Source organism: Nycticebus coucang, chromosome 10, assembly GCF_027406575.1.
Source record: "Nycticebus coucang isolate mNycCou1 chromosome 10, mNycCou1.pri, whole genome shotgun sequence".
NCBI lineage: Eukaryota > Metazoa > Chordata > Mammalia > Primates > Lorisidae > Nycticebus > Nycticebus coucang.
This window is the reverse complement of record NC_069789.1, coordinates 10,468,862-10,488,797: the sequence shown is the minus strand read 5'-3', so window position 1 is coordinate 10,488,797 and position 19,936 is coordinate 10,468,862. Positions and strand designations below refer to the sequence as shown.

The window sequence follows — 19,936 nt, the reverse complement described above, 5'->3', positions numbered from 1 at the left end:
GTCTGTAGTTGTTTCATTGTGACTGCTCTATAGTATTCCATTGTCTGACTATTTTTATTCATTCTGCAGCTGGTGCATTTTTGTGAGCCAGTGCACAGAGTAAACAAACCAGAGTGGGAATGGTGGGGAATGAGGAAATAAGACACACAAGAGACAAAGGTCACACAAGAGATAAAAGTGATGGGACTGGGAGGTCTGGCACAGCTGATGGCTGCAGTCAGCACCAAACCATGTGAACAGCTTTATTTATATAGTACCCAAACTAGGTTGCTCTACTAATAATGTTGCAAATCAGCAGCGAAAGCAAGTAGGAATATTTTCATCTTACAAGGTTTAGGAGAAGTAATAGTACATGAGGTAAAGATTAACTTTGGGGAGAGAAGACTTATGTGCTTTTAGGCAAAAGATATACAGAAGCTACATGACTTCAGGCAGAGGGATCAAGGAGAAAATAATATTGTTTAAGGAATGGAGAGAAGCAGTTTAGGGGCCATTCCTTGAACACACCCCCCGGGCTGTGGGGGTCTTGCCACCTCACAAATCTACACTTCACAGTGCATGTATTCATAACTACAAATGATGCTATGAACAATCTTGAATGTATCTCACAGTGCCCTGCTATTTACATGGTGGTATGAGGATCAGAGGCACTGGCATCACCTAGAAATCTGTTAGAAATGAAGAATTTCAGACATCATTCCAGACCTACTGGATCACAATCTGCATTTTAAAAAGATACTGTAGTAATTTGTATGAACATTGTAGTTGGGATAGTACTAATCAAATGCATATAAATGGAAGTTTCTGTAGGGTATAGACCTAAAAGTACAATTGTCTAAAAATAGGGTATGCATGTGTTCAGCTTTACTAAGTAATGTCTAAATAATTTTTGAAAAGGTTGTTCAAATTTGTACCCATACTTGCAGTGCATGAAAGTTCGGATTTTGCTAAACTAACAGTGAGAATTGTTTGCCTTTTTAATTTTTGCTATCTAGTGTGAAATTGTGTCATTATGTTTTTTATTTTCTTGCCACTGATTACTAATGACATTGAGCATATTTTATTTGTTCATAAGGAATTATTCTTCTCTTTTATCCATTTTGAGTTGTTTTTATTTTTATAATAATTTTAGAATTTTATATATTTTAATTATTACATTATCACATGAATTAAAATTATTTTATCTGAGTTTATGCAGGTTTTTATTTTCTTTTTCTTTTTTTTTTTTTTTTGTAGAGACAGAGTCTCACTTTATGGCCCTTGGTAGAGTGCCGTGGCCTCACACAGCTCACAGCAACCTCCAACTCCTGGGCTTAAGTGATTCTCTTGCCTCAGCCTCCCGAGTAGCTGGTACTACAGGCTCCCGCCACAACGCCCGGCTATTTTTTGGTTGCAGTTTGGCCGGGGCTGGGTTTGAACCCACCACCCTCAGTATATGGGGCCGGCGCCTTACCGACTGAGCCACAGGCGCCACCCAGGTTTTTATTTTCTATACTCCCTATTGATAATAAAGGTCTTACTCTTGTGGATAAATTTATTAATTCTTTCTTTTATGAATTTATGACTTTTTAAATCTATCTGAGAAATCTTTCACTACCTATAAGGTCGCAAAGCTATCTCCTATATTGTTTTCTAAAGTTTTTCAATAGCTTTTCCTTCTACAATTAAGTCTTCAGACTACCTGGAATTAATTTTTTTTTTTTTTGAGACAGAGCCTCAAGCTGTCGCCCTGGGTAGAGTGCTGTGGCATCACAGCTCATAGCAACCTCCAACCCCTGCGCTCAAGCGACTCTCCTGCCTCTGCCTCCCAAGTAGCTGGGACTGCAGGTGTCCGCCACAGCACCCAGCTATTTTTTGGTTGCAGCCATCATTGTTGTTTGGTGGGCCCAGACTGGATTCGAACCTACCAGCTCAGGTGTATGTGGCTGGCACCCCAGCCGCTTGAGCCACAGGTGCCAAGCCTGGAATTAGTTTTTTAATAAGCTTCCAAAAGGGATTCAATTTTATTTTTTCTATCTGAATAATTAATTTTCTCATATACAATGTCTGCTCTCTCAGAGATCAATTTTCTGTATATGTATGGGCTTTGTGGTCTGGCTATTTAGTTCAGCTGAGCTGTTTGGCTATAGTTAAACAAATACTTCATTATCTTTATCAGGATAACTTTATTTTAAAAATCTTGAGAAGTGATAGTGGAAGTACTCACCTGACTCCAACCCTAACCCTTGTCTTTCTTCAGGAGCTTCATAGCTATGTCTTAAACCTGTTTTTCCTCTCATAAATTTTTGGAATTGATTTATCAAATTCTGCAAAAAGCCCTATTTGGGATTTTTGCAGAAATCCCAAGAGTAATATGTAACCACACATCTATCTAGGTCTTTTTATGTATGTGTCAATGACATTTGTAATTTTCATAAAAGTACCTAGAAATTTTTTATTAGATTTATTCCTAGGTACTTTGTATTTTTGTTGTTATTATAAATATAGTAGTTCTCTTTTATCCATTGTTTTACTTTCCATGGTTTTCATTACGGTGATCAACTGCAGTGTAAAAATAGGTGATGAATACAATACAAGATATTTTTAGGGAGAGAGGCAGACCATATTCATGTAACTTTCATTGCAGTACATTATGATTATGGTTCTATTTTATTATTAGTTATTATTGTTGACCTCTTTATGTGCCTAATTAAACTTTATTATAAGTATGTTTGTGTAGGACAAAACATGGAATATATAGAATTTGGTACTATCCACGGCTTCAAGCATCTACTGGATTTATGGAGAGTATCGCCTACAGATATAGGAGGACTACTATAGTTAAATTTTTAGAATTATATTTTCTAACTAGTTCTTGCTGTTGTATAGAATACAATTTACATGTATTTTTAAGATCTTTTTTTTTTTTTAAAGCCATTTGAGGCTCACAGGAAAATTTAGAGGTAGGTAGAAAGATATTTCATATACTCCCTGCCCCCACATATGCATAGGCTCCTCCACAGTCATATCCCTCACCAGAGTGGTCCATTTCTTACATGGACACATCAACATTCAAAGTTTATAGTTTATGTGAAGGTTCATTCTTTGTGTCTTACTTTCTGTACATTTGGACAAATGTATAATGCCATGTATCTACCATTAGATACACACTAATTATTTTCACTCCCCTAAATATCCTGCATGTTCCATCTATTCATCTCTCTCTCACCTAATTCCTGGCAATCACTGATCTTTTTATTGTCTCCCTAGTTTTGCCTTTTCCAGAGTGTTATATAGATGGCATCATACAATAGATAGCCTTTTTAGAATGGATTATTTTACTTAGTAATGTGCTTTTAAGTTTTCTCCATGCTTTTTCATGCCTTTATAGCTCATTCTATTTTAGTGCTAATTCAGTTTATTTGTCCATCCAACTATCAAAGGATGTCTTGGTTGCTTTCAAGTTTTGATAATTATGAATGAACCAACATCCAACATCCATGTGTAGGCTTTTGAGTGTACATACATTTTTAACTCCTTCATGTAAATAACAAGGGGTGCTATTGCTGAATAGTTTTATGATAAGTGGTTGTCTGGTTTTAATAAGAAATCACCACATTGTCGTCCAAAATGGCTATACTATTTTATATTCCAACCAGCAATGAATGAAATTACTGTTGCTTCACATTTTTGCCAGCATTTTGGGGTGTTATCACTGTTCTTCTACTTCAATATTGTGTTCATAATTCTGGGTCTTTTGCTTCTCCTTATATGCACAAACTCTAGAATCAGGTTATTGATATCTACAAGATAACTTGCTGGGGTTTTGATTGGGACTCAAACAGTCATTTAGGGAATTTCAAAATACAGCAGGGAGCTTAAATAATAGGCTAAACTGAGCAAAAGAAAATCTCAGATCTTGAAAATAAGGCCCTTGAACCAACCCAGCCAGTCAAAAATACATAAAAGAAGAAGGAATAATCATTCTGAGAAATATGGGGCTATGTGAAGTGAACTAATATACAAATCATAGGTATCCCTGAGGGAGAAGATGCAAAAGCCAAAAATATAGAAAATCAATTTAAGAGAATTATTAAGGAAAAATTCCCTGATATCATTCAGATATCCAGATATAAGATGATCATCAAACACTGCAAAGATTCACAGCAAATGGGACATCTCCAAGACAGAAACTAAAAAGTCATAAACTGAAAAGCAGGGATTGCGATCTTATTTGCAGATAAAATTGGATTTAAACCAACAAAAATAAGGAAAGACAAGGATAGACAAGGATGGTCAAAGGAAGCATACAGCATGTTATTGTATTTAAACCAACAAAAATAAGGGAAGACAAAGACAGACAAGGATGGTGAAAGGAAGCATACAATATGAAAAAATTTCAATAATTATCATTTATTCACCCAACCTAAACATTCCTTAATACATAAAACAAACTCTAAATTATCTGAACAATATGGTATATTCCCACACCGTAATAGTTAGATTTTAGCACCCCTTTAACAGATCCTCCAAGCAAAAACTAAACAAAGAAATAATGGATTTAAACATGCCTCTAGAACAAATAGACTTAACATATATACAGAAGATTTATTCCTGACATTCTTCTCATCAGCCCATATATCATCTTCAAAAATTGCTCATATCTTAGGACACAAGTATAACCTCAACAAATTCATAGGCATTGAAATTATTCCTTGTATCTCCTTGGACCATCACAGCATAAAAGTTGAACTCAAAAGCAATAGAAATCTTTATACCCAAATAAAGTTATGGAAACTGAATAACTTTATGCTGAAAGATAACTGGGTCAAAAATGAGATTAAGAAGGAAATCATTTCTTGAATAAAATGATAATGAAGCCACAAGCTATAAAAACCTGTGGAATACTGGAAAGGCAGTTCTAACAGGAAAATTTATAGTATTAGATGCCTTCATCAAGAAAATAGAGTGCAAGTCAACAACCTAATGGGCCATCTCAAGCAACAAAAGAAGAAAGAATAATCCAACCCTAAATGCAGCAGCAGAAAAGAAATAACCTTTTTAGACCACAATTAAATGAAATTGAAAACCCAAGAATCATTTGGAAGATCAGTGAGACAAAAAGTAAGATCTCTACTAGCTTCCATCAGAAATGATAAATGGGAAGTAACAACATATATCACATAAAAATAAAAGATCCTCTGGCTCAGCGCATGTAGCTCAGCAGCTAGGGTGTCAGCCATATACACTGGAGCTGGCAATTTTGAACCCAGCCCAGGCCTGCCAAACAACAACAACTACAACCAAAAAATAGTGGGGCATTGTTGTGGGTGCCTGTAGTTCCAGCTACTTGGGAGTCCGAGGCAAGAGAATTGCTTAAGCCCAAGAATTTGAGGTTGCTGTAAGCTATGACACCAAGGCACTCTACCGAGGGCAACATAGTGGGACTCTGTCTCGGTAAATAAATAAATTAATAAAATAAAATAAAATATCTTCAGTGATTTCTACAAAAAACTCTATGCCCAGAAATGTGAAAATATGGAAGAAATGGACCTATACCTAGAATCATGCCTCCTTCCTAAACTCAATCAGAAAAAATTAGAAATGTTGAATAGAACCATATCAAGATTATAGAAATTGCTTCAACTTTACAAAATCTCCCAAAAAAGGAAAGCCCTGGACCAGATGGTTTCACACAAAAAGTCTACCAAACCTTCAAAGGAGAACTAGTACCTATATTGCATAACCTATTCCAAAACATAGAGAAGGAAGGAATCCTTCCCAACACAATCCATGAAGCAAAGATTACCCTGATTCCAAAGCCAGGAAAGGACCCAACCAAAAAAAGAAAAGTATAGGCCAATAGTAGTGATGAGTATCAATGCAAAAATACTCATTAAGATCCTAGCAAACAGAATACAGTGACACATTTAAAAAGTTATACATTATGATCAGGTGGGCTTTATCCCAGGGACGCAACAATGGTTCAACTTATGTAAATCTGTGAATTAATTCACCACATAAACAAAATCAGAAACAAAGACCATATGGTTCTCTTAATTGATGCAGAAGAGGCTTTCAACAACATCCAGCATCGCTTTTTGATAAGAAACTTAAGAAAATAGGCTTAGAAACGAGATGAGGTATATATTAATCAGTGTGATGAAACCATTCCTAATACTATATGAAATCAGCACATTGTACCCCATAAATGCATTAATGTATATATGATCTATGTGTTCATGATTTAATAAAAATAATAATAATAAAAGAAAATAGGCTTAGTTGGAACATTTCTTAAACTGGTAGAGGCCATCTACAACAAACACACAGCCAGTATCATATTGAATGGAATAAAACTGGAAGCATTTCCACTTAGAACTGGACTAGACAAGCATGCCCACTATCACCACTGCTATTCAACATCATACTGAAAATGCTAGCTATAGCAATCAGGCAAGAAAAAGAAGTCAAGGGTATTTAAATGGGGACACAGGAGGAAAGTCTCGCTCTTTGTGGATGAGATGATCTTATATCCAGAAAACCCCAGAGACTCAACTACAAAGTTCTTAGAAATGATCAAGGAATGTAGTACTGTCTCGGGATACAAAATCAATGCCTACAAATCAGTAGCCTTCATATATGCCAACAACAGTCAGGCTGAGAATAAAATCAAAGATTCTACACCCTTTACAGTAGCTCCAAAAAAAGATTAAATACCTGGGAATATATCTTACAAAGGTCATGAAAGATCTCTATAAAGAAAAGTCTGTAACCCCGAGGAAAGTAATAACAGATGTTAAATGGAAGAACATACCATGCTCATGACTGAGCAGAATCAACATTGTTAAAACATCCATACTACCCAAAGAAATCTACAGATTTAATGCCGTCTCCATCAAAGCACCAATGTCATACTTTGATGAACTTGAAAAAATAGCACTTTGTTTCATATGAAACCAGAATAACCCTGAATAGTCAACATAATTTTTAGAAATAAAAACAAATCTGGAGGCATCATGGTACCAGGTATCAAATTATTCTACAAGTCTATAGTGATCAAAGCAGCATGGTTCTGGCACAAAAATAGAAATATAGATCTATGGAATAGAATAGAGAATCTAGAAATGAACCCAGCCACATATTGGCAATTGATCTTGATAAACCAAACAAAAGCGGGCACTTGGGAAAAGAGCCCCTGTTTAATAAATGGCACTGAGAGACGTGGTTACCACATGTAGAAGACTGAAATTGGACCTGTACCTCTCACCATTGACAAAAATTGATTCTTGCTAGTTAAAAGATTTTTTTTTTTTTAATATGGAGTCTTACTTTGTTATCCTCAGTAGGGTGCTGTGGTGTCTCAGCTCACAGCAACCTCCAACTCTTAAGCCCAATCAATTCTTTTGCCTCAGCCTCCCAAGTAGCTGGGACTACAGATGCCCACCACAAGATCCAGCTAATTTTAGAGACCAGGTCTCACCCTTGCTTAGGCTGGTCTCAAACCTGTAGGCTCAGGGTAATACACCTGCCTCCACCTCCCAAAGTGCTAGGATTACAGGCATGAGCCATTGCACCTGACCTTGGATAAAAGATTTAAATTAAAGGCAGAAGACAATAAAGATTCTGGAAAAGAGTTTGGGGAAAGTGTTTGACAATATTGGCCTCCAAAAAGATTTTTTGAATAAGACCCCCCTCGCAATTGCAGCAACACCAAAAATAAATAAATAAATAGGATTTGACCAAGCTAAAAAGCTTCTGCACAGCTAAGGGTACCAGAACTAAAGCAAACAGACACCCTTCAGAATGGAGATTTTTGTAAGTTATGAATCTGGCAAAGGGCTGATAACTAGAATCTACAGAGAATTCAAATCAATAAGAAAAGAGCAACAACCCCATTTATAAGTGGCAAGAGACTTGAACAGAAACTTCTTTGAAGATGGCAGATGAATAGCCAACAAACACATGAAAAATTGCTCATTGTCCATAATCATTAGAGAAATGAAAAACAAAACCACTCCGAGATATCACTTATCTCCAGTGAGAATAGACCACATCACAAAGTCCCAAATCTGCAGATGCTGGTCTGGATGTGGAGAGAAGGGAACACTTCTACACTGCTGGTGGGACTACAAGCTAATACAACCTTTATGGAAAGAAGTATGGAGAATTCTTAAAGAACTAAAAGTTGACCTACCATTTGATCCCACAATTCCACTACTAGGTATCTACCCAGAAAAACAAAAACCATTTTACCACAAAGACATTTTCCCCAGATGTTTATCACAGCTCAATTCACAATTGCCGAGTCTTGGAAGTTACGCAAATGCCCATCAGGCCACAAATGGATTAACAAACTATAACATATGTATACCATGGAGTACTATTCAGCCATATGAACAGATGGAGACTTTACATCTTTTATATTTACCTGGATGGAGTTGAATCACATTCTTATTAAAGTATCTCAAGAATGTAAAAAAAATGCAATGACTCAATACAAATATGAAACGAATATATAAATAACTACACACCCACATAAATAATACAACACAAATATCGTCTAGCAAGGAGGATGGAAAATGAGGGAGGAGAGAGGGAAAAGGGAGGACGACTGGAGGGAGAAGAGAGGGCAATTGGCAAGATCCCACCTAAGGTACACAATGTAAGGATGTTCAGCACTCCTGCTGGGTGAAGGCCTCAACTGTATCTTGAACTTTACCTTAGAATTGAAAACAATGATCTCACCTAATTACACAATGGGAGGATGTTCAGCACTCCCCCTGGGTGAAGGACTCAAATGCATCTTGAACTTTACCTTAGAATTGAAAACAATGTAACTTAAAAATTTGTACCTGCATATTTATTGGAAATAAAGGGAAAAAAGAGAAAATAGACAAGCAGCAAGACAAAAGCAACAACTAACCTGCAAAGGAAAACTCCTTAAGCTAAATGAAGACTTTGCAGTGGAGACTTTATAAGCCAGAAGGGATTGAGACCCTATTTTTAGTTTCTTTTCTTTTTTTTTGAAACAGAGTCTCATTATGTCACACTTGATAGAGTGCCATGGCATCACAGCTCATAGCAACCTCAAACTCTTGGGCTCAAGTGATTCTCTTGCCTCAGCCTCCAAAGTAGCTGGGACTACAGGCACCCACCACAACACCCAGCTATTTTTTTGCTGCAGTTATCATTGTTTAGCAGCCCCAAGCTGAGTTTGAACTTGCCAGCCCCAGTGTATGTGGCCAGTGCCCTAACCATTAAGGTACAGGCGTTGAGCCTGTTTTTAGTTTTCTTTTTTTTTTTTTATTGTTGGGGATTCATTGAGGGTACAATAAGCCAGGTTACACTGATTGCAATTGTTAGGTAAAGTCCCTCTTGCAATCATGTCTTGCCCCCATAAAGTGTGACACACACCAAGGCCCCACCCCCTCCCTCCTTCCCTCTTTCTGTTTCCCCCCCCATAACCATAATTGTCATTAATTGTCCTCATATCAAAATTGAGTACATAGGATTCATGCTTCTCCATTCTTGTGATGCTTTACTAAGAATAATGTCTTCCACGTCCATCCAGGTTAATATGAAGGATGTAAAGTCTCCATTTTTTTTTTTTTTTATTGTTGGGGATTCATTGAGGGTACAATAAGCCAGGTTACACTGATTGCAATTGTTAGGTAAAGTCCCTCTTGCAATCATGCCTTGCCCCCATAAAGTGTGACACACACCAAGGCCCCACCCACCTCCCTCCTTCCCTCTTTCTGCTTTCCCACCCCATAACCTTAATTGTCCTTAATTGTCCTCATATCAAAATTGAGTACATAGGATTCATGCTTCTCCATTCTTGTGATGCTTTACTAAGAATAATGTCTTCCACGTCCATCCAGGTTAATACGAAGGATGTAAAGTCTCCATTTTTTTTAATGGCTGAATAGTATTCCATGGTATACATATACCACAGCTTGTTAATCCATTCCTGGGTTGGTGGGCATTTAGGCTGTTTCCACATTTTGGCGATTCTAAATTGAGCTGCAATAAACAGTCTAGTACAAGTGTCCTTATGATAAAAGGATTTTTTTCCTTCTGGGTAGATGCCCAGTAACGGGATTGCAGGATCAAATGGGAGGTCTAGCTTGAGTGCTTTGAGGTTTCTCCATACTTCCTTCCAGAAAGGTTGTACTAGTTTGCAGTCCCACCAGCAGTGTAAAAGTGTTCCCTTCTGTCCACATCCACGCCAGCATCTGCAGTTTTGAGATTTTGTGATGTGGGTCATTCTCACTGGGGTTAGATGATACCTCAGGGTTGTTTTGATTTGCATTTCTCTAATATATAGAGATGATGAACATTTTTTCATGGGTTTGTTAGCCATTCGTCTGTCGTCTTTAGAGAAAGTTCTATTCATGTCTCTTGCCCATTGATCTATGGGATTGTTGGCTTTTTTCATGTGGATTAATTTGAGTTCTCTATAGATCCTAGTTATCAAGCTTTTGTCTGATTGAAAATATGCAAATATCCTTTCCCATTGTGTAGGTTGTCTCTTTGCTTTGGTTATTGTCTCCTTAGCTGTACAGAAGCTTTTCAGTTTAATGAAGTCCCATTTGTTTATTTTTGTTGTTGTTGCAATTGCCATGGCAGTCTTCTTCATGAAGTCTTTCCCCAGGCCAATATCTTCCAATGTTTTTCCTATGCTTTATTGGAGGATTTTTATTGTTTCATGCCTTAAATTTAATGAGACCAATGAGATTGGTCCATCTTGAATCAATTTTTGTGAGTGGGGAAAAGTGTGGGTCCAGTTTCAGTCTTTTACATGTAGACATCCAGTTCTCCCAACAGAATTTATTGAAATAGGGAGTCTTTCCCCCAAGGTATGTTCTTGTTTGGTTTATCAAAGATTAGGTGGTTGTAAAATGTTAGTTTCATTTCTTGGTTTAGAATTCGATTCCAAGTGTCTATGTCTGTGTTTTTGTGCCAGTACCATGCTGTCTTGAGCACTATGGCTTTGTAGTACAGACTAAAATCTGGTATGCTGATGCCCCCAGCTTTATTTTTGTTACAGAGAACTGCCTTAGCTATACGGGTTTTTTTCCGGTTCCATACAAAACGCAGAATCATTTTTTCCAAATCTTGAAAGTACGATGTTGGTATTTTGATAGGAATGGCATTGGATAGGTAGATTGCTTTGGGAAGTATAGACATTTTAACAATGTTGATTCTTCCCATCCATGAGCATGGTATGTTCTTCCATTTGTTCATATCCTCTGCTATTTCCTTTCTGAGGATTTCATAGTTTTCTTTATAGAGGTCCTTCACCTCCTTCGTTAGGTTTATTCCTAGGTATTTCATTTTCTTTGAAACTATGGTGAAGGGAGTTGTGTCCTTAATTAGCTTCTCATCTTGACTGCTATTGGTGTACACAAAGGCTACTGACTTGTGGACATTGATTTTATATCCTGAAACATTACTGTATTTTTTGATGACTTCTAGGAGTCTTGTGGTTGAGTCTTTGGGGGTCTCTAAGTATAAGATCATGTTGTCAGCAAAGAGGGAGAGTTTGACCTCCTCTGCTCCCATTTGGATTCCCTTTATTTCCTTGTCTTGCCTAATTGTATTGGCTAGAACTTCCAGCACTATGTTGAATAGTAAAGGTGACAGAGGACAACCTTGTCTGGTTCCAGTTCTAAGAGGAAAAGCTTTCAGTTTTACTCCATTCAGTAAAATATTGGCTGTGGGTTTGTCATAGATAGCTTCAATCGGTTTTAGAAATGTGCCACCTATGCCTATACTCTTCAGTGTTCTAATTAGAAAAGGATGCTGGATTTTATCAAATGCTTTTTCTGCATCTATTGAGAGGATCATGTGATCTTTCTTTTTGCCTCTGTTAATATGGTGGATAACGTTTATAGACTTGCGTATGTTAAACCAGCCTTGCATCCCTGGGGTGAAGCCTACTTGATCATGATGAATGACTTTTTTGATGATAAGCTGTAATCTATTGGCTAGGATTTTGTTGAGAATTTTTCCATCTATATTCATGAGTGAGATTGGTCTGAAATTCTCCTTTTTGTTTGTGTCTTTTCCTGGTTTTGGTATCAGGGTGATGTTTGCTTCATAGAATGTGTTGGGGAAGATTCCTTCTTCCTCAATTTTTTGGAATAATTTCTGCAGTACAGGAATAAGCTCTTCCTTGAAGGTTTGATAGAATTCTGGAGTGAAGCCATCTGGACCAGGGCATTTTTTGGTTGGAAGATTTTTTATTGTTTCTTTGATCTCAGTGCTTGAAATTGGTCTGTTCAGGAGCTCTATTTCTTCCTGGCTGAGTCTAGGGAGAGGGTGTGATTCCAAATATTGATCCATTTCCTTCACATTGTCAAACTTTTGGGCATAGAGTTTCTGGTAGTATTCAGAGATGATCTCTTGTATCTCTGTGGGATCAGTTGTTATTTCCCCTTTATCATTTCTGATTGAGGTTACTAGAGATTTTACTCTTCTATTCCTCGTTAGTCTGGCCAATGGTTTATCTATTTTATTTATTTTTTCAAAAAACCAACTCCTTGTTTCATTAATTTTCTGAATGATTCTTTTGTTTTCAATTTCATTGATCTCTGATTTGATTTTGGATATTTCTTTTCTTCTACTGAGTTTAGGCTTAGATTGTTCTTCTTTTTCCAATTCCATAAGATCTCTTGTGAGATTGTTGATGTGCTCTCTTTCTGTTTTTCGAATGTAGGCATCTAAAGCGATGAATTTTCCTCTCAAAACTGCTTTTGCAGTATCCCACAGGTTTTGGTAGCTTGTGTCTTCATTGTTGTTATGCTCAAGGAAGTTAATGATTTCCTATTTCATTTCTTCCTGCACCCATCTGTTATTCAACAGAAGATTGTTTAATTTCCATGCCTTTGGGTGGGGTCGAGCATTTTTGTTAGAGTTGAGTTCCACCTTTAGTGCCTTATGGTCTGAGAAGATACAAGGTAAAATTTCAATTCTTTTGATTCTGTTGATATTTGTTTTGTGTCCCAGGATATGATCAATTTTGGAGAATGTTCCATGGGGTGATGAGAAGAATGTATATTCTTTATCTTTGTGATGGAGTGTTCTATATGCGTCTAATCAAGCACAGTTGTTCTAGGGTCTCATTTAAATCTCTTATATCCTTGTTTAATTTCTGTTTATAGGATCTGTCCAGCTCTGTAAGAGGCTGTTAAGGTCCCCTGTTATTATGGTATTATCAGATATCATATTGCTCAGACTAAGTAAGGTCTGTTTCACGAATCTGGGAGCATTTAAATTGGGTGCATAGATATTTAGAATTGAAATGTCTTCTTGTTGTATTTTTCCCTTGACCAATATAAAGTGACCATCTTTGTCTTTTTTGACTTTAGTTGCTTTAAATCCACATGTATCTGAAAATAAGATTGCAACTCCTCTTTTCTTCTGAATTCCATTTGCCTGACAAATTGTCTTCCAACCCTTGACTCGGAGCTTTAATTTGTCTTTTGAAGCCAAGTTTGTTTCTTGCAGACAGCAAATGGATGGCTTGTGTTTTTTAATCCAGTCAACCAATCTATGTCTCTTCAGTGGGGAATTCAAGCCTTAACATTTATTGAGATAATTGATAAGTGTGGTAGTATTCTATTCGTCTTATTTGCTGAGAGTCCATTGCTTAGTTTAATCTTTTGCATCAGTGTGGAAGTTAGGTTCTGTCCTTTAATTTCTGAGTTCTTACTTTGCTGCTGATCCATTGTGGTGGTCAGTGTGCAGAACAGTTTGAAATATTTCTTGTAGAGCTGGTCTTGTTGTGGCGAATTTCTTCAATGTTTGTATATCCGTAAATGATTTGATTTCTCCGTCAATTTTTAAGCTTAGCTTAACAGGGTACAGAATTCTGGGCTGGAAATTGTTCTGTTTAAGTAGATTAAAGGTAGATGACCATTGTCTTCTTGCTTGGAAAGTTTCATTAGAGAAGTCTGCGGTCACTCTGATGGATTTGCCCCTGTAGGTCAACTGGCGCTTATTCCTGGCAGCTTGCAGAATCTTTTCTTTTGTCTTGACTTTGGACAGGTTCATCACAATGTGTCTTGGAGAAGCTCAGTTAGAGTTGAGGCGACCTGGGGTCCGATAGCCCTCTGAAAGCAGTGTGTCAGAATCTTTGGTGATATTTGGGAAATTTTCTTTTATAATATTCTCTAGTATGGCTTCCATTCCTCTGGGGCATTCTTCTTCCCCTTCTGGAATTCCTATAACTCATATGTTGGAACGCTTCATAAAGTCCCATAATTCTGACAGTGAACGTTCTGCTTCTCTCTCTTCTTTTCTGCCTCTTTTACTATCTGAGTTATCTCAAAAACTTTGTCTTCTACCTCTGAAATTCTTTCTTCTGCATAGTCTAACCTGTTGCTGATACTTTCCATTGCATCTTTAAGTTCCCTAATTGACTGTTTCAGTTCCTTCAGCTCTGCTATGTCCTTTTTATATTTTTCGTATCGTTCATCTCTTATTTGATTCTGTTTTTGAATATCCTTTTGGTTATTTTCCACTTTATTAGCAGTTTCCTTCATTGTTTCCATCATTTTTTTCATTGTTTTCAACATGTGTATTCTAAATTCCCTTTCTGTCATTCCTAATATTTCTTTATAGGTGGAATCCTCTGCAGTAACTACCTCATGGTCCCTTGGCGGGGTTGTTCTGGACTGGTTCTTCATGTTACCTGGAGTTTTCTGCTGATTCTTCCTCATGAGTGATTTCTTTTATCTGTTTCCTTGCCCTAATTTTCCTTTCACTTCCTCTTGCTCTTTAAGTTCTCGTGCCGGTGGACTAAGGGTTACAGGACCAGAAGGATGAGAAGGTTGAAGAGCAAAAAAGGGGATGAAAGAAAGGAGGACCGAGTGTTAAGAAAAAAAAGAAAAATAGAGAAAAGAGAGGGGGTGGGTAAAAGGAATATTGACAAAAAGAAGAGAGGCACAGAAAGAGGGAGACAGAGCAATATAGGTGTACAGTAGGGTACTTTGATACAACCTTAAAAAAAAACCACCTTCTGGGGGTGCCCAGTTGGGTGGTTCCCTTGAGGTCAGCAGCTCTTTGCTAACCTCATCAGACACAGTACCCCACCTCCACCAAGTAGAGAGGAAAGACAAAAATGCTATAAATCAAACCAAAACAAGCAAACAGAAAACTTTACGGGATAAAATTGGGTGGAAAACCAAATAATAGCGGTAGAAACACTAACAAAAATGAAGTTCTAATTATTGAAATAGGCAGCAATGGGAAATTATAATTAAACTAGAAAAATTGAGAAAGAAAAAGGATCTGTATGGAAAAGGTTGAACTTAAAAAACAAAACAACAATCAACAACATCAAAATAAACAAAAAAAAACAACCAAACCAAAAAAAACACAACCAAAAACAAAGCAGTATGTATATGTTATTGAATATTGTCTGGGAACACATGGTCTTCTGGGGTATGAGATGTTCTGATACGACTGGAGGCTGCTAGTTTCTCAAACCCCAGCAGGTAGACACCCTAAATCTCTCTTCAGCCCACTTAAAAGTCACTTTGAACTTGTTCACTTGCTGAGCAGAAGCTTTCCCAGGGAAGTGCTTGTCGCTGGAATCACTGCTGAAGTGGCTATCCACTTACCCTGTGTGCCAATACTGGTCTCCCTCTGCCCCCGAGGGTTAGGGCTGCAAGGCAGCTCAGACCCCACCCTTAGGCTACTTGGTCGCTGGGTTACCAGCTCCCACCCAATTCTAGCTCTGCGACCCTGAGGGCGGAGCTTGCCGGGGAAGATCGCTCACAATGGCTGCCTGTGACCCAGAGCCAAACACTATTAGCTCTGTCTGGCTCAGCGGCTCAGACTGGGGCCCTAGACAAAGGTCAAAGTTCTCCTCACTCCCGCTCAGGCTCTCCCCTAGGCAGTTCAGCTGAGTGCCAAGTCCAAAGACACCAAAACAGTTCACAGGTAAGGCCTTTCTGGTTTGCAGTCTCGCTGCTACTGAACTTACAGTTGCGGGCGGGTTTAGACGGATTGAACACACGCGGCCACTTGCCAGTTTTCCACTGTTTTGTCCTCCTCTTGGGGTCCAGAAGTCTCTCGCTGACTCCCTGTATCCTCTCAGGGGTGATGATAGGCAGATCCCACCAGCCAGAGATGCCTGGAGTCCTATCTCCCCAGACTCACGGTTCCCAGATGCAAGGAAGCTGTTACTCGGCTGCCATCTTCTCTGCCTCTGTTTTTAGTTTTCTTAAGGGAAAAAGATTAGCCAAGAATTTCATATTCTACAAAAGTAAGTTTCATAAATGATACGTAAATAAAGACTTTTCCCAACAAGCAAATACTAAAGGAATTTGTCAGCGTTAGGTCTACCCTACAGGAAATGCTCAAAGTACATTATACATGGAAGAGCACAATAGATACCAACAGTGTACAAATATCTAAAAGTTATAGCTCACAACTCTATAAAACAGTAGCACAAGAGGGAAAATAAAACAATAAGGTTTCACCCAATAGGATGAATAGAACAGCTTCCCATATGTCAATACTAACATTCAATGTGAATGGTTTCAGTACCTTACTAAAAAATACAGACTGGCTAAGTGGGTGAATAAATACAAGCTAAGTATTTGCTGGTTTCAGGAAACAGTTCACACAGACTCTACGTGAAGATATAGAAAATATTATTCCATGAAATGGAAACCAAAAGAACAGGTATTGCCATTCTTATATCAGATAAGATGAACTTTAAAATCGACAATGGTTAAAAAAAAGACAAAGATAGTGATTATATAATGGTAAAAGGAGCAATTTAATAGGAAGACACAACAATCTTAAATATATATGTACCTAAAATAGGACCTTCAAGATTTATAAAGCAAATTTTACTAGATCTAAGCAAAGACATGAATAATAGCATTGCAATTGCCTGGGACTTAATACTGGCAGAGCTGGACAGATCATTGAGGCGGAAAATCAATAATCAAATGCTTAAACAGGACTCTACAGGATGTTCCAAAGTCTCCAAACATGGAAATAGATATCTTGCAATGTGTTCACCATGAGTGGGATAGAAGACTTTGTGTGTGTAGAAAGAGGTGGCCAACGTACAAAGAATATTTTGTAAAATTCTGTAATGAATGTTTTTGAAAGAAATGTACATTTAGCTATAATTTCCCATTTTCCCTAACAGAAATACAGAATATCATAATCAGGAACTATTGTATATACATTCTTCTCATCAGCACGTAGGGCATTCTCCAAGGCCCATCACATCTTAGGCCACAAAACACATCTCAGCAAATTCAAAAACATCAATATCATACCTTGTATTTTCTCACCACGGTGAACAAAAGTAGAAGGATAATTCTAAGGAAAATACTCAAATCTATATAAAGTCATGAAAATTAAAAAACCTGCTGCTGAATGATTCTTGAGTTAATGATGAAATTAAGATGAAATCAAAAGATTTGTTGAACTGAATGACAAAGGGAATGTAAGCACCTCAAATCTATGGAATACAGTAAAATTGGCCCTAAGAGGAAAGTTCATATCCTTAAATGTCTACATCAAAAAGACGGAAAGATCAAAATTAGCAACCTAATATCACATCTCAAGAAAGTAAAAAAGGAAGAGCAAACAAAAACCAAAAACAGCAGAAGAAAAAAATAAGCTCAGAGCAGAATTAAATGAAATATAAACCAAAAAAAAAAAAAAAATACAAAGTCGATTCTTTGAAAAGATAAACAAAACCAATGGGCTTCTAGCCAGAAATAGAAGAGAAAGGACCCAAATATGCCCAATTAGATATGAAAAAGGAGACATTACAATTGATATCACAGAAATAAATACAAAATATCTTCTGTGAATACTGTGAATATCTCTACACACGTAAATATAGAGGAAATCAATAAATTCTTGGAAACACACAGTCTGGTAAGCCTCAAACAGGAAGAAATAGAAATCTTGAACAGAACAGTAATGAGCAGTGAGATTGAAGCAGTAGAGAAAAAAAAAAAATCTCCCAACGACAAAAAAAGTGCAGACCAGACAGACTCACTGCACAGTTCTGCAAGGCCTACCAAGAGGAACTTGGACCTATCCTACAATAATTATTCCAAAACAGGGAGAAGGAAGGATTCCTCCCTCTATCAATCTATATAACAACTTGATGCTATAGCCAGGAAAGGACACAACACAAGAAGAAAAGTACAGACCAATATCCCTTATGAATATGAATGCAAAAGTCCTCAACAAAATACTGGCAACCCAAATTCAACAGCACATCAAAAAGATAATTCACCATGATAATGTGGGTTTCATCCCAGGTAGGCAGGTCATCTGCCAATGATAAATACTCATTTTTTCTTTGTCTTATACTGTCTTATTTAATTCTATTCTTGACAGAAAGGTTTGCTGGGTAAATATTTCTACTTAGACGGTTATTTTCTTTTTGTTTGTATATTTTAATTTTGAGGCGTTTTGTTTCTTATTTTTATTTATAAAAAAAAAAAAATTTTTTTTGAGACAGGGCCTTGCTCTGCCACAGTTAGAGTGCAGTGGTGTCATTGTAGCTCACTGCAATCTCAAACTCCTGAGCTCAAGCATTCCTCCTGCTTCAGACTCCTCTGTTAGCTGGCACTACAGACAGGCAGCACTGTGCCTAGTTTTGTTTTGTTTTTTTACTTTTTGTAGAGATAGGGTTTTAGTCTTCTACAGTCTTGTCTCAAACTCCTGACCTCAAGCATTCCACCTGCCTTGGCTTCCCAAAGTACTAGGATTACCAGTGTGAGCCACCATGCCTGGCCTGATATTTTTATTTTATTTTTTAATTTTAAATTTTTATTTCCTTAGATTATGAAGTAATTGCTCCACTGTGTTCATGATGTGAAGCCTGTCATCAGGATAAGTACATTTCCTTTGTCATCATTTAGATAATTTACATTTGTCAAAAATTTACTAAATTATTCTGACCTTGCTATAGTAAGTTATAGCACTATAGTTTGTGCTTGAGATCGAAAACCATGTATATATCCCTATAGTTAATATTAATAGAATATTTCAATCTTCTCAGGAATTTTATTTATCTTTTTGTAGATCATCCCTTACTTCAGAGACAACCAATTTTCTAATTTATATATTAATAGCATCACAATATCTTAGTTTTCTCATTCTTGAATTTTATGTAAATATAATTATACAGTATGTACTTGTCTGTATTTCCTATAGTCAATATAAGACTTTTGAGATGATTTCATGTTGTTGTATTATCAGTAGTTGTTCCTTTTTATTTTTTGGTAGTATCAATATATAAATACACTTCAATTTGTTTATCTCTTATTCTTTTATAGGACATTTGGATTTTTCCAGTTTGGGGGTATTATCAATGAAGTACCTATGTACATTCTTGTACAAGTCTGTTTGCAAACACGGATTTTCATTTCTTTTGGGTATATATCTGGGGTAGAATGCTGAATCATTGGATAAAGGTTAAACTTTATGAGAAAAAGGCAAATCATTTTCCAAAGCAATTATATTACTTTATTTTACCACCAGCAGTAGTTTTGCCAATATTTAATAGTATTGTCCATATAGTGAGAATTAAATTGTCATTGTGGTTTTAATTTGTATTTCCTTGATGACATGATGTTAAGTGCCTTTTTATGAGCTTGTTGTCCATTCTTACATGGACTTTTGTAAAGTATCTGTTCTAGTCTTTTGCCTAGTTTTTAATTACACTGTCTTTTTAAATTGATTCATAGTATTTCTTTATACATGCCCTCCATCAGATATATGTATTGTGAATATTTTCTTCCAGTGTATGACTTGTCTTTTCATTTTCTTGTGGTATCTTTGGATGAATAGAGATTTTAATATTTGAAGAAGTTTTGTTTATGGTTAGTACTTTTTGAGTCTTATCTAAGAAATCTTTCCCTACTTCAAAGATAACAAAAATATTCTCCTATGTTTC

At 36.8% G+C, this 19,936-nt stretch overlaps 1 protein-coding gene across 1 annotated transcript in view; it reads left to right on the top strand.

Annotated features, from left to right (window-relative positions):
* Positions 1-19,936, top strand: part of CATSPERE (catsper channel auxiliary subunit epsilon) — a 172,862-nt gene that overhangs the window by 36,285 nt on the left and 116,641 nt on the right. The window contains exon 6 of the mRNA XM_053604723.1: positions 88-90. Within this exon, the coding sequence (XP_053460698.1) occupies positions 88-90 (3 nt within the window). The remainder of the gene's footprint in view (positions 1-87; positions 91-19,936) is intronic.